The sequence below is a fragment of the Cibotium barometz genome, chromosome 34, assembly GCF_041138505.1.
Source record: "Cibotium barometz isolate CiBa-2024 chromosome 34, ASM4113850v1, whole genome shotgun sequence".
NCBI classification, from domain to species: domain Eukaryota; kingdom Viridiplantae; phylum Streptophyta; class Polypodiopsida; order Cyatheales; family Cibotiaceae; genus Cibotium; species Cibotium barometz.
This window is the reverse complement of record NC_141079.1, coordinates 51,188,624-51,204,008: the sequence shown is the minus strand read 5'-3', so window position 1 is coordinate 51,204,008 and position 15,385 is coordinate 51,188,624. Positions and strand designations below refer to the sequence as shown.

The window sequence follows — 15,385 nt, the reverse complement described above, 5'->3', positions numbered from 1 at the left end:
AATAAGGCACTCTTTATAGAGTCAATTGGAGAATCCAAAGCTCGAAGGACTGTTGGCAACTCCTATTTCCAAGTGTTCCATTGTTCTTCTACCCACGTCTATGTTTCGTTGGCTCATTTCTTCCCAAAACTCCTCGCTTAACATGGGAGCACTCTTCTAAGTCTCATACAAGAGCAAATCAATAAGCAAATTTCCATTCATAGATAGAAGATTGGGGCGGTACTAGTCAGTAGGCCCTTGCAGGATGAGTTCGAACCTCAACAACTACAACAGCATAGTCTCATACAAGAGAAAATCAATAAGCAAATTACATTCATAGATAGAAGATTGGGGCGGTACTAGTCAGTAGGCCCTTGCAGGTTGAGTTCGAACCTCAACAACTACTATGTAAATATATCACTCAGCCCCCAAAAAAAGATGGGGGCATATGTGTATTCAGCATTTGTGGGATGGTAAAACAAAAAGAAAGAACTGGCCTTACAGAAAGGGTACATTGCAGCAAGTACTATGTAAATATATCACTCAGCCCCCAAAAAAAAGATGGGGGCATATGTGTATTCAGCATGTGTGGGATGGTAAAACAAAAAGAAAGAACTGGCCTTACAGAAAGGGTACATTGGCCTTTCTTTCGGAAAAAAATAGCAAGTTCTGGTATTGTACATATTTTACCGCCGGAGGTAGGCAGGTGGGTGTTGCCGCAAAATCACACAGTTACACTTGCAAAAAGGTTTACGTTGAAAATCAGGTGAACATGGTGTCTCAACTTTGCTTCTGACAAACAAAGACCTCTCATCAAGCAGGTACATAAGACTCCAGCATCAGCCGAGTAGGTAATGGAGAGAGTATATCAACAATTAGATATGTGAACTTCCATTGCTTGTCCACTTTATCTTTGAACATTTCAGAATGCACTCTGCCAACTCCATGTGGGCCCCGAACATAGAATTGGACCTGTACAAATAAAAGATGGAGCTTTAGGAATACATACATACGGACATATACATGCATGCAAATGGCGTGCTGAACTAAGCAAAAAGTGTGACCTGCTGTGTAAAGCTATTTAGGCCCTACTGTAGTTGTACTCCAAACTTCTTCTCAGCTCTTTTCCACCTTTCTAAGAGTTCCACGTATTCATGGACTGGTCAGGTAAACTCAGCCACTACCTTCTCCAATTCTGATGCATCCCACCTCTTGAACCATTCTTGGATATCCTAAACCAAACATGTAGAAGCTTCCTTTTTCAGGAGGCATGTGCTTGCGGCTTGCCTCACACACATCTACATCGCCTTCACAATTATTGGTCTCATGCTGCATGGAGGCATCATCTGGAAGACTCAGGTACACTACACTGCCTACTCCAATTTATATCTCTGAAATGCTGGCAGTGGTTAACTCATCGGGCACCTAACCAAACCCACATTCACGCCGCATTCTAAAACAGGACAAAATGAACATGAAATAAACTATGAAAGTACTGAGCTAGTGGGGGGGTGTGATGGATGGAGCACTACTACTAGAGGCTCAGTATGCAACCTATATGCGCAGGGTATACAACAATGCAATGCAGATCTGTCTAGCTCCAACCAGTACCATAATGGGGGAGTAATATGTGATACATAGGCGATGGCAAGGCAAAAATACCTCGGAGCATGATCTCTGGGTGTGAGTGTACGTGAGCTAGCCACTCCTGGATATGGTGCTGATGTCGAGCCCGTAGAGTAGCCTGGTGCTCTCGGTCTCCGTTTGGCTCGGAGGTCTGCAGCACGCTGAAGTGTAACCCCCTCTTGTGTCAAGATAGGCACTGGGATAGATCTCTAGAAGAAATCAGTGAGCTGGAGCTGTCGCCCACCTCTCCCTGTGGTATGAATCCGTAGCAGTGTCTCTCTGTGGCGCTGTGTCTCTAGCAAGAACTGGCCAAATCTGCACTGGTCTGCAGACTCCATGATCTGGCGGAGTGAGGGATGTCCACTGAAGATGGTGGTGTATCTCTCTCTAATGACACTATATGCTCTCCATCTGCATACATAATGTTCCTCACTCTCAAACTCCTCCTAGCATAGTCTGCATATCCTCTCTACTCTGGGGATCCGTGCTGCCCTACCTGCCTCAATCTCAAGCTGGTGTGATGACACTCTGAGCTGGCCAATCACCACTCGGGCACTGTGAGGCATGTACACATCCACGTATCCAGGTCTCTGTATGAATCCATCCGCTGAGATACGCATAAACTGATCTCTGTAGTATAGCATCTTCGGCGGTAGAGGCTGACTGGGTGTAATCCAAGTCTCTTGAGTGTATTGCTGCCATAAATCCTGCCGAAGGACTCTGTTCCTCTCACTGTGAGAGAGCTGGATGTGTGGTGCATCTATATCATACTAGAAAGGTGGCAAGTGATCTATGTCAAGACCATGCTGAGTGAGCCACTGTATCTGTGAATACCATGATCTCCTATCTCCACTCTCTGCAAGCTGCCTGGACGCCTCAAAAGCTCTATGTGAGAGTCGATCTGATGGCATATCTCTGATCCTCTGTATGAAGCAGATCGTCTGGAAGAGGGCCTCTACTAGCATAGGAGGTGCAGCAAACTCCATCCGGACAATGTCATGTGGGACGGAGGGTTTGCTGCGGATCATCTGTGAGAGCATGAGAATCTGAGGCCTCTTTATCTGGGACCATGTGGAGGTGGCGAGCCCAGGTGCCCATACTGCTGCAGCATACATCAAAGCAGGGGTGACCAGTGCGTCAAACAACCACCCCTTCGTGCGGGGCTCTTGGAAGTGTGCCTGGTGACACTGTCTCTCTAGCATGGCCAGAGCTGCATACCCTGGTGTGAGTCTATCCCTGGCTTTCTGTGCCATAGTAAATCTTCCTGGTGGAGTCGTAAATGTAATCCCTAGGTACACATATGAGTCTACCACCTCTAGCTGTCCTCTTGCTAGTGTGAAGATGGCCTGTCGTCAAACCGGCCTGAGGTGTGGAAAATCATGACCTTGGTTTTCCCAAGGTTCACTGTAAGCCTCCTCTATGCGCAGAAGTCATCGAGTGCATGGAGATGGTGCTGTAGTCCCATCCGTGACTCAGAGACCAGAATAATATCATCTGCATATAGCATAATGTGGACTGTGGTACCTGAGATGTCTACCCCGTCCCCACCACCGTGACCAACGAAGTCAGCCACCTCATCGATGTATAGCCCAAATAGTGTAGGAGAGAGTGGGCATCCTTGCTTCACACCTATGGTGCTAGCAATAACATCAGATAGCCCCCCGGGGCATCGTATGCGCCCGAAGACCTGCTCATATAAAGCATAGATGCCCCAAACCATCTCTGATGGGATCCCCAATGACTGTAGGCGCCGGAAGAGTCTCTCTCGTGGCACCGTGTCAAATGCTTTGCGGGAATCCACAAAGCAGTAGTATAATCTCTTCTCCCGCACCCTAGCCTGGTCAATCAAACATCTCAGAGTGAATATATGGTCAATAGTGGAGAAAGCTCGTCGGAATCCAACCTGCCCTGGTGCTCGCAGCCCCTCCTCTGCATATGAGCTCAACTCTGCCTCGAGCACTGCGCCATAAAGTTTGGCCAATGTATGACCAATCATGATAGTCCTGTAGTTGCGGGGTCTAGCATGTCTCCCGCTTTGTGGAGAGGCACGATGGTGTGCATAGTCCACTCAGCTGGTAGGCCCTCCACTAGTGCCCTATTAAAGAGGTGAGCAACAAAGGGTCCTAGTGTGTCAGCTTATCTTTGGCCCCACTGAACGTGTCAAATTTCACTGCAGCTCCCCCTTCCTTATAATCCTTCGCCTTACCCATAGGCGTGAGATTATCGTAAGGAAGTGGCTTCACAAGATTGCTACCCCCGGCATTCATGCCCATCATAGGGTCAATATTGCCAGTTCCCACACCTGTCATTCCATACATTCCAGCCATGTTTCCAAACATACCACTATGCATACCGGGCTGCATGCCCCCATACATGTTTCCTTGCATTCCAGGCTGCATGCCCCCAAACATGTTTCCTTGCATTCCGGACTGCATTCCACCATACATATTCCCTTGCATACCAGGCTGAAAACTAGCTCCAAAATTCCGCCAGCCAAATCCGGTGAAATAAAGTTGGCTCTAGCACCTGTGTCAAAGAAAATCAAGACATTTTGATCTCTCACTTTGCCCCATGCCCTGCACAACTCGGTCTCTTCACCACCTGGCTGTTCCCCAACAAGATCAGGAACTAACCCTGCAGAAGGTTTTGGTTTCTTAGACTTGGACTCCCCTTTAGTGTCAGAGTCTTTTTGGGACTTACGCTTGGGACAGTTAAAAGACATATGTCCCTCTTCTTTACAGTAAAAACATTTACGAGCATCCATCAAAGCCTGTCTCTCCTCAGGAGTTCTCTTGGGCATTGGTAACTTCTTATACCGCTTCTCTGTAGACCCTTTTGCATCACGCGAAGCATGCCCTGACTTTTCAGATCTCTTGCTGAAGCTTTTACTTCCTTTAAATCCAAATGAGACCCCAGTGAGTAACGCATTTGCCGTCATAGCATTCTCTATCATCTGCAACATGTTTGGTACTCGAGTCTTTATGCAATAGTCACGCACTTCCTTGGGCAGCCCACAACAATACTTCTCCACCTACTCAGACAAAGGCACTGCACGATAGGAAGTAACTGGGAGCAAAGCTTCCCAAAACTTCTTATTATAATCCTCCAAATTTTCACACTTTGATGCATCCAACTTGTGCCATGCTATCATTACATCCACCTCAAAAGTAGATGTGAGCCATACGGAAGAGAACACCTGCTTAAACTGTACCCAAGTAGATGGTGCTATGCCCTGCAAAAGAAGAGTGGACCACCACTGCAATGCATTGCCCTTGAGAAAAGTCGCAGCTTTTCTCACCTTAGAGGATTCCGTGTAATTCCCACCAGAAAAAGCAGCATCAAACTGCTGTAAAAAGGTAAGTGTCTTTAGCTTATCTTTGGCCCCACTGAACGTGTCAAATTTCACTGCAGCTCCCCCTTCCTTATAATCCTTCGCCTTACCCATAGGCGTTAGATTATCATAAGGAAGTGGCTTCACAAGATTGCTACCCCCGGCATTCATGCCCATCATAGGGTCAATATTGCCAGTTCCCACACCTGGCATTCCATGCATTCCAGCCATGTTTCCAAACATACCACTATGCATACCGCGCTGCATGCCCCCATACATGTTTCCTTGCATTCCAGGCTGCATGCCCCCAAACATGTTTCCTTGCATTCCGGACTGCATTCCACCATACATATTGATGGGGAAAAACAGTTAGGGTTAGAGTTCATTCATGGGAGACATACACAGAGAAGCAAGGGAGAGAGAGAGAGAGAGTTGTGGGGATAAGTCAACTCATCAAGTGAGTGTGTGACTCCCCTATCACACATGTATATTGCACTAGTACACATAGTGCACTTAGTACATTAAAAGTACTAAGTGTACTATGTACTATAACTTATGGGCTTGTACACACTATAAGGGTGGGCATAACGCCTTTACCCCAACAACCTCCCACTTAAAGGCAAAGTGCCCTTAAATGAAGGAAAAGAAAAAAAATCAGCATGTACATGATAATATACAAGGCCATATCAAGGCTGAAAATGGCCTCATCCAATGCCCATCAAGTGTCTGCAATGAGCAAACCGCTCCGGAGGCAAACTCTTTGTCAACAGATCAGCCGGGTTGTCATCCGTGTGAATCTTAACAAGCTGAAATTGCTTGTTCTCTATCACCTCTCTGATGAAGTGATACTTCACATCCACATGTTTCGTCTTTGCATGAAAGACAGGGTTCTTTGCCAACTGGATGGCACTCTGACTGTCACAATGCAACAATGGAATATCCCCTGTATAGCCCAAATCAACCACTAACCGAGATAGCCATAATGCCTCCTTGCAAGCCTCTGTGGCTGCAATATACTCGGCCTCTGTAGTAGATAAGGCAGTGCACTTCTGCATCCTGGATATCCATGACACAGCACCTCCTGTGAATGTAAACACATAACCGGTAGTAGACTTCCGGTTATCTGGATGACCGGCATAATCCGAATCCGTGTAACCATGCACTAATGCATCCTGTTTGCCAAAGCAAATGCACATATCCTGTGTGCCCTTCAGGTATCTCATGACACCTTTCACTGCTTCCCAATGCTTCTTGCCAGGGTTGGCCATGTATCGAGAAACCACTCCCACTGCAAATGCAATGTCCGGCCTAGTAGCAACCATGGCATACATGAGACTGCCACAAGCTGAAGCATACGGAATCTTGGCCATATCAGCCCTGTCTCTATCTGACTGTGGGCTGTCCATAGCACTGAGTTTCACATATGGAGGCAAAGGAGTACTAGTCTTCTTCCCCCCGTCCATATTGAACCTCTGCAAGACTTTGCCAATGTATTCCTCCTGAGACAAATACAACACATGCTAATTTCTGTCCCGAAGTATCCGCATACCCAAGATGTGATTTGCATCACCCAAATCCTTCATATCAAAGGTTTCATGCAGCCTCTTTTTTAAGGCATCCATCTCTTGACGAGATTTCCCGGCAATCAACATATCATCAACATACAAGATGAGGATCAATAGACTGCCATCCAAAGCTTTTTTGGTGTACAAGCAGTGATCTATGTCACTTCTCCTGAATTTCTGAGATTTCATGAATGTATCAAATTTGTGATACCATTCCCTTGGTGCCTGTTTGAGCCCATAAAGACTCTTTTTCAGCTTGCATACAAGCTTCTCCTTTCTACTCACTGCATAACCCTCTGGCTGCTGCATATATATCTCCTCATGGAGATCACCGTGAAGAAAAGCAGTCTTCACATCCATCTGAATCAAGTCCAGATCATCATGCGCAACCAAAACCAACACAGCTCTAAGTGTGGTCATTTTGACCACTGGAGAGAAGATCTCCTCAAAGTCCACACCATATTCCTGCTTGAAGCCCTTAGCCACTAACCTGGCTTTGTATCTTGGCTTTGCATCTGGTGCAACTTTGAGCCTGTATACCCACTTGCATGGCAAAACTTTCTTGCCTGCAGGCAAATGCACCAACTTCCATGTTCCATTTTTATGCAGAGAATCCATCTCTGACTTCATGGCACGCTCCAAAAGAGCCTTGTCTGCCCTCTGTAAAGCCTCTTTATAACATGAGGGCTCCCCACAGTCAGTAAGCATCAAATAGTCAACCCCTGGAACAAACCTGTCAGGGGCTCTGGAGGGTCTTGTGGACCTCCGTACCCAATGACCATCATTTGCAGGTTGCTGTCCAGCCTGCATATCACCCATTGGTGGCTCCTGTTCCATGCCATAAGGCTGAAAAATCATGCCCGGTATATCCTCTAACTGTGGTATATCCATAGGGATATCTTCTGCCATCTCTGGCTGTCCATTTGGACCATTTTCAGCACCATTTAAGGGCTGGTTTTCCTGCTGTAATGGCTGATTTACAGCCCTTTGTTGTTGTCCATGATGTCCATCATCATCAAAGATGACTCTGCCAGGCTCCTGTTGCCTTGCAGGCTCCTTATACATGCATGTTTCATCAAAAATGACATCATTGCTGCGTATGATCTTTCTATTCATGGGATCCCAAAGTCTATACCCCATTTCACCTTTGTCACCATATCCTAGGAATATGCATTTGTGAGACTTAGGATCAAGTTTGGTGCGCATTTCCCTGCGTATGTGCACGTACGCAACGCAACCAAACACTCTCAAGTGCTTGTATGACGGAGGCTTCCCTGTCCATACTTCTTCTAGCACTTTCCCACCAAGCCTCGTGTTAGGTGACCTGTTTATAAGGTGAACGGCTGTCATAACAGCTTCAGCCCAAAAACCATGAGGTAATGCAGCATGTGACAACATAGAACGGACCTTCTCCTGTATGGTCCTGTTCATCCTCTCTGCTGTCCCGTTTTGTGGAGGATCATAAGGAGTAGAGAGCTCCCTCTTGATGCCTTTAGCATCACAAAAGTCCTGAAACTGTTTGGACATGTACTCTCCACCATTGTTGGAACGCAAAGCTTTCAGTGTTTTGCCAGTTTGATTCTCAACAAGAGCAACAAACTTTTGAAACACTGAGAATGTATCACTCTTCAAACGAAGAGGATAGACCCACACCTTGCGTGTGGCATCATCAATGAAAGAGACAAAATATTTTGCCCCTCCCAAAGAAAGCTGAGGCATCTCACATACATCTGTATGCACAAGCTCTAACTGAGCATCTTTCTGTCCAAGAGCTTTCTTGTGGGGGCACTGTAGTTGCCTACCATATATACAATGCTCACAAAACTGAAAACTTGAAAACTTTAGAGAAGGCAAGTAACCCAAACGAGACAATTGCTCCATTCCCTTGACACTCTGTGTCCCAACCGGCTATGCCACATAGAAATTTCCGGCAGCTCGGTTACATTTACATTAGCATGGTGACAAACACATGCATGCATGAAATAAAGAGTGTCCACCTTAGAGCCTCTGGCAACAACCAGTGAGCCCTTACTAATCTTCCACTTTCCACTACCAAATGTGGTAACATAATCAGCATCATCAAGCTGTCCAGTAGAAAGCAGATTCTTCTTGATCTCAGGCACATGCCTGACATCATGGAGCATAAGCTGTGAGCCATCTGAAAATACAAGCCTTACATCACCTCTGCCAAGAATCTTGCATGCATGGTTATCACCCAAATAAACCACTCCTTCATTGCCAGCAGTGTACCTGACAAACAAGTCTCTGCAACCTGTGACATCAAAGGAGGCACCTGAATCAATGATCCATGAGTGCATACCATGACCACCTGTAAGAAGTGAATGGGCATCAAGTGAAGACGTAAAGAGAACCTCATCCTCACTGCCACCTACATGTGACACATTGATTTCTTCGATCTTGACTCCACTTTTGCCCTTTGGCTTTACATCTTTGGCTTCATCTTTCTCTTTGTCTTTGCCTTTTCCCTTTTCTTTTTGATCATTTTTCCATTTGTAGCATTGTTTTTTGATGTGTCCCTTCTTGCCACAATAATGGCATTCCAAATCCTTTTTGGAGCGAGACTTGCTCCTTCCCCTTTCTTGGCTTTTACCCCTTTGCTGGGATCTCCCACGTGCATTCATTGCATTGGACTTTCCCACAGAGTTGTTGTTCCTGTTCATCTCTTCTTGAAGAAGAGCACCCTCAACATCTACATATGACAGCATAGCATGCGAATTGCTAGTGGCTGTCCTGAATGTGTCCCAACTCTCTGGCAAAGTGCATAACAGAAAAGTGGCTTTGAACTCATCGTCCATTGCCAACTTTTGATTAATGACCTGGCTGACAATACCATTAAACTCATTTAGATGGGCTGTCATAGACGCCCCTTCCTTCATCTGAAGACCTATGAGTTTCTTCAACCAATACACTTTGCTTGAGGCACTTTGTTGGGCATACAAGTCCTACAATCTCTGCCACATTCCCCAAGCTGTCTTCTCTTCACGAATGCTGAAAAGTAAAGAGTCTGACACAGACAACATGATAGTAGATCTTGCCAGCTCATCCATATCTTCCCACTCTTCAGCAGTAAGAGAAGCGGGCATCACACCCCTTTCTTTGATAGGCTTGTGCTGCTTTTTCTGGAGCAACACATTGTAGCACTGGGTTTGCCAAATATCATAATTATGCGAGCCTTCAAGCTTCTTGATGTGAAGCAATGAAGAGCTCTCACCTGTGGTGGTTGCCATAGCAAAATGCAACCTGTCAATGCCTGACTCCCTGCAAAATGTGCAAACACTGCACCAAAAGCACACAAAGTGCTCACGGTTATTCTCCCAAGCTTTATCTCCCACTGCGGAAGCAAGAATGCAACTTTTCTTCCACTTTATGTGATGAAAACACCAAAATCTGGTTGCTACAGATTTTGGACAGCACCTTAAATGTGCTCTGTTGCCCTTCCAAAGTACTGTACAGCAGTACCGTACCAAGTGCTCACCAATGATGTACCAAACCTGTACGGCAAGTACAACAGCTGAATTTGAACCTTTTGGTCACTCAAAACAGTGTACAGCCATGCCAAAACATGCACAAAGCTGTGCCAAATCTGTACCAGCAGGTACAATAGCAATAAATGCTCTCCTGGCTGTCCAAATGAGTGAAAATCAGACTTTTACAGTCCTGTACACTGCATACAACAGTCCCGAACAGAAATTGGGCAAAAGCCCCTTGACTGCAAGCTGATTTTTGAGGATTCAAGGCATAAAAGTCTCGCCTGCTGCTTTGCCAAGCTCAACAAGCATACAAACTTGAAAAGCCCCTTGATTTAAGATCAATTGCTGATCATACATGGTACATTGAGACACATGAAGGCATCCAGAGTGTTCACGATGCTTCCCCCTGGCCACATATACATCAAATACATGAAAGCCCCTTGATTTACAGGCACATTGAGTGCTTGTAAGGCATCAGCACCTTATCCACAGCATCAAATGCGATCGCCTGCATGCAAATCAACCAAAACGACACAAAAGCCCCTTGATTTGCACTGCAACTTGCTGCAATTTGCTGCAATTTTGCCCAAATGTGCGATTTTTCACATCATACAGCATGTACGAGTGCTTAATTGCACAATTACATCAAAAGCCCCAAATTTCGACATCCAATTTCCTGCAAATTGATCCTGATTGTGACCAATTTCCTGCAAATTGATCCTAATTGTGACCAATGTCACCCAATTTTGCCAATTTTGCTCAAAATTGAGCAATTTGGACACCTGTACCTGCTCAATTGCTTGAATTGATAAGAAATTCCCAAAATATTGAAGGCAAATACCTCTGAAATTTCTGATTTTTCTGAGTTTCTTGACTTGCAGGCTGAGATGGAGGCGGTGGTGGCGGCGACTTCGGTGCTGGGCAGCTTCTGGAGCAGCTGGGCAGCCCCGTGTGCTGGCTGTGGGCAGCCTGGGCAGCCACGTGGGCTGGCTACGTGGATTGTCTTGGGCAGCTGGTTGGGTAGCCCTTGTTGGGCTGCGTGGGCTGTTCGAAGGCGTCGACTGCTTCAGCCACCACAGCAATGACTCGAAGGTACGACTGCGTCAGCCACCAGTTCCCAAGCGAGCGAAAGGGCCCCCCCTGTTGCGAGCGCTGCTGTAGGCGCCTGGCAGCGCTGACACGCCTATAATTTTTGCTGCCGCCTAGCGCTGAACTTCAGATGACGTGATAGCCTTAGCTTCACACCCGCCTGACGAATTCGCCTAGCTTCGCCTAGCACCGCATACACGTCGACGGGCTCCGTCGGATCCAGCGCTACTTGTTGCCACGTATTCGCCTAGCGCCAACTACACCCGTGCGTGCTCTTGCGCTTCTTCAGTTCACTCGCCTTGTAGCCTTCGCCGTCGACTTCACCTTGTTAATAAGGATCAAACGCCTGTAGCCGTCTTCGCCTGATAGCTCTACGCTATCTTCTCCACCTTCGCCTGGGAGAACTGAGGGCAGCTATGGTACCCGCAATGGTACCTCTGGCTTGGGCTATGGCACAGCTGCTGCTGCTCTCTCAACCCACCTGCCTGCGACTGGTCACACAGTCGACCAGTAACCAACACTGCACAAAGGCGACCAGTAACCAACACTGCACAAAGGCAACCAGAGACAAATTCTGATGCAGTACGCAGATCCGTACAGCAGCACACGCCTGTTCTCTGCAGCGACAAAACCCTAGAAAAAATAACCTGCTCTGATACCAGTTGATGGGGAGAAACAGTTAGGGTTAGAGTTCATTCATGGGAGACATACACAGAGAAGCAAGGGAGAGAGAGAGAGTTGTGGGGATAAGTCAACTCATCAAGTGAGTGTGTGACTCCCCTATCACACATGTATATTGCACTAGTACACATAGTGCACTTAGTACATTAAAAGTACTAAGTGTACTATGTACTATAACTTATGGGCTTGTACACACTATAAGGGTGGGCATAACGCCTTTACCCCAACACATATTCCCTTGCATACCAGGCTGAAAACTAGCTCCGAAATTCCCTGGAAAACCCATGCCTCCTTGAGGATAACCCCCAGTCATGGATTGGAACACAGAGCCACCACCAAAATAGCCTGGATGCATAGACTGTTGTGGAATAGGTGGCTGTCCGAAAAAGGAACTCTGTGAGTTGGCACCAAAAGTATGTTGCATGTTCGGAAACTGTCCAAAAGATGGATCCTGTGGGAAGGCACCACTATTGCCCTGAGGTGGGTTCTTAGAACGCACTTTCTTCTTCTTCTTTTCAGGCTCAGAACAGGATCTCATAAATTCAGCAAACTTCTCACTTTGAGTGAGCTGCATAAACACATCCATTACACCTGCCAAACGATTTTTAAACTGAGCATCATCTTCCTCTTTACTAGGCATGTCTTCTGGCTGTGTTACATCCTCATATTGTGCATCTACTACAGCCTGTTCTCCTGCAAGAATATCCTCAGATTCTTTTCTCTCAAGAGAGGCCTCTTGCTCTTCCTCTTCATCATAAAAATATTCATCTTCTGTGTCTGACATGTTGCTGAATTTTTTTTCAGCAATGACTTTCCTCGAGACAACCACGAGCTCACCCCCCTTAAGAAAGTTGATGATGTGTCCCGGCCAACGGAACCTTGAAACCAGCCTCTGGTAGAAACCAAAGTGCGGTAGACTAGCAGTCACCCTTCCAATTGTAGTCCAAACAAATAACAAATTAGCAAGAGCTAGAATGCTCCAGAACTAAAAGGAAATCGACACCTGTTGGCCCCAAAGCTTGGCGCCCCTTTCAGTATTTCTTTATTCAAATTCAATGAAATGTATAACTGAGTACAACAAAGCCAGTCAAGGAAAGTAAACCTGCATGTCCAATCTGGCAGCCCTCAAGACCTCTTAGCATAGAGGATTCACATACAGATCTGTGTCCCACAAAAGCAACACACTGTGTTTCCCTCTAATCTACCAAGACAATTCAACAGGGCAGCCTTGAGCACACATCTGGCTGTTCCATGTTCATGGCTTCAAACTCAGCCTAAATACCAATCCACTGTCCGGTCTCTGTTTCCACCCTTCAAACTGCTATACCCTTCCTCTCACAAAGGGCCAGATGAAACAACTCTGCAGCAGACATAAGCCAGTGGAAAGAAAGAAAGAATGATATGTTTAGAGCTTACCAACTTTTATGCGTAGTTCTGCACCGGAGGGATTGACTGTACCAGTTTGTACTTGCAGCCGCCTGTATCAGCAACTCTGCATCACACGTGTGCACTTGTCTGTATGGGTCTGTACTTGCAGCACATGTGTACCTGTCTGTACTTTCACTCCCTGCAGTCACCTGACTGATGCACCGCCTGAACTGTTGGACTGAACTGGACTGTACCTGTCTGTACAGAACTGTACCTGCAGTCGCCTGACTGATACGCTGCCTGCAAAGATGGACAGATGTACCCGCCTGTACCTACTCGATAGGACTGTCCGTACAGTTGCCGCCTGTATCTGCTGGACAGGACTATTAGTTCAGTTTCCGCCTGTACCTGTATGCGTGAGTGGACCTGCAACCGCTTGCGTCAGAAAGTCCCCAGCAGCCGTACCAGCCTGTACCAGTCTGCGTCGGATGTCCTGCAACAATTGTACTGTTCTGTCCGTACAGTACCCGCCTGCAGCACCTGTACAGAAGCAGCTTGTACCTGGTCACCCTGCAACCACCTGCGCCAGTAGACGTGCAACAGCCCGTACCTACTATCGTACAGCAGCCCTGCGCCAGATGACGTGTAGCAGCCTGTACGTCCTCTCCTCCACGCAGCCAACCAGCACGTCCTCTCATCCACGCAGCCAACCGACCAGCATGTCCTCCCTTCCACGCAGCCAGTCAACTTGTCCCCTTTCTCCAAAAAGCAAGAGAGAGAGTGAAGGGGGAGGCGTGTACCTCCAAAAATGGAGTAGCCCCCTCCAATAATATCCTAGTGGCCCCTTTCTAAAGTTTATCAAACTTTCTAAGGGCCACTTATGCCTAGGGGCCACCCCAAGGTTAAAACATTATAAATATTTAAGTCCTTGGTGCCCCTTCACACTTGAGGATGTCCACACATATTACCATTTGTCCGGGCACCCAAATATGAATCATGAAATATTTATCTTGCTCACCAACCACCATGCTGACACTCATGCTGTTCCACTTTCACAGGGTCATGACAGTTGTAGTGTATGATCTCATTTAAAAGGGCTGCAAATGGTGACTCTCCCAATGGCCCTGTGTCCTCCTCCTCGCCTCTACTCTCATCCTCTGCTGTCATGGCATACCTGGATCCTCTAGGAGAGAAGTAGCATAGAGCAATGTATAACACCCTGTCTGCTGAGAGCTGCAGTCTAATCCACATGTATCTAGCCTCACGTGCTACCACGTGTAGGCGCTCCTGTAGCTCTCGCTTGAAGAGTACCGCTATACCTCCAGATCCTCTCGATGTGCTCTGCCGTGTGGTCCCCCTGTATGTAAACTCCCAGTGATAGCCCTCTACTTTGGGTAGCCCCCTCTCTGGGCTCTGGTGCGTCTCTGTAAGTAGTATGATGTCCCGTCCCTCCATGACCTCCTCCATTCTCCCAGGATGTGTCCAAAGTGCTCCATTGCAGTTCCAAACTGCTATGTGTATCTGTGAATCTGGATCCTCCATAGCCGATGTCCCATAAGCCGCCTGGCGTAATCGCGATAGAATGCTCTCTTGCCCTCTTTCCGGGCCTGTAGGACTCTCGGCATGCATGTTTTCCTGTGTTCTATCTGCATCCTTGTAAGGTCGTCATCCAAATAGATGTGATCTCCCTGTAATCCTCGTAGAATCACCCCCTTCCTCATGAAGGTGACCCTCTCCGTCTCTCCTGCAAACTGTAGGATGAGGGCTCGCTTGCGTGTTGAGTCTTTCCCGACTCTCCATGCTTTGGTGAAGGGGAGAGGGTCCTCTTCCCTGTAGCCGAGCTTCATGCAAAGAAGCTGTCCATCTTTCTCGGGAGTGGAGTCGGGTGTCTCGGCTATACCTGTGACTCGAATGTTGAGGCGGCGGGCATGCCTCATCTTCTCCTCCTCAATGGTGGTGTGAATGATTTGGTGTTCTTCCCTTTGAGTCTCCTCCCTCACTTCTTTACGGATGTTCTTCTTCACGACCTCAACCCATCCTGACTGCTTGGCTTCGAGTTTTCCCTCCATGTCCTTTGTGATCTCCTTGGAGATCTCTTCTTTGATGGCCGTGAGAGTGTTGTCATTGATCTCCCCTTCTTCCTTCTTGGTGTTCTTGATGGCTACCAGTTCCACTTTCAATGCACTCACCTCCTCCTTGAGTGATGTGTTCTCTTGTTCAAGGTCCGTGACCCGTGCTTCGAGGGCCATGATGTG

At 47.1% G+C, this 15,385-nt stretch overlaps 1 protein-coding gene across 1 annotated transcript in view; it reads right to left on the bottom strand.

Annotated features, from left to right (window-relative positions):
• Positions 1-455: 455 nt before the first annotated feature.
• Positions 456-15,385, bottom strand: part of LOC147619157 (putative mitochondrial import inner membrane translocase subunit TIM21) — a 39,430-nt gene continuing 24,500 nt past the window's right edge. The window contains exon 6 of the mRNA XM_086774557.1: positions 456-951. Coding sequence (XP_086630683.1) covers positions 793-951 — 159 coding nt within the window. The 3' untranslated portion in view covers positions 456-792. The remainder of the gene's footprint in view (positions 952-15,385) is intronic.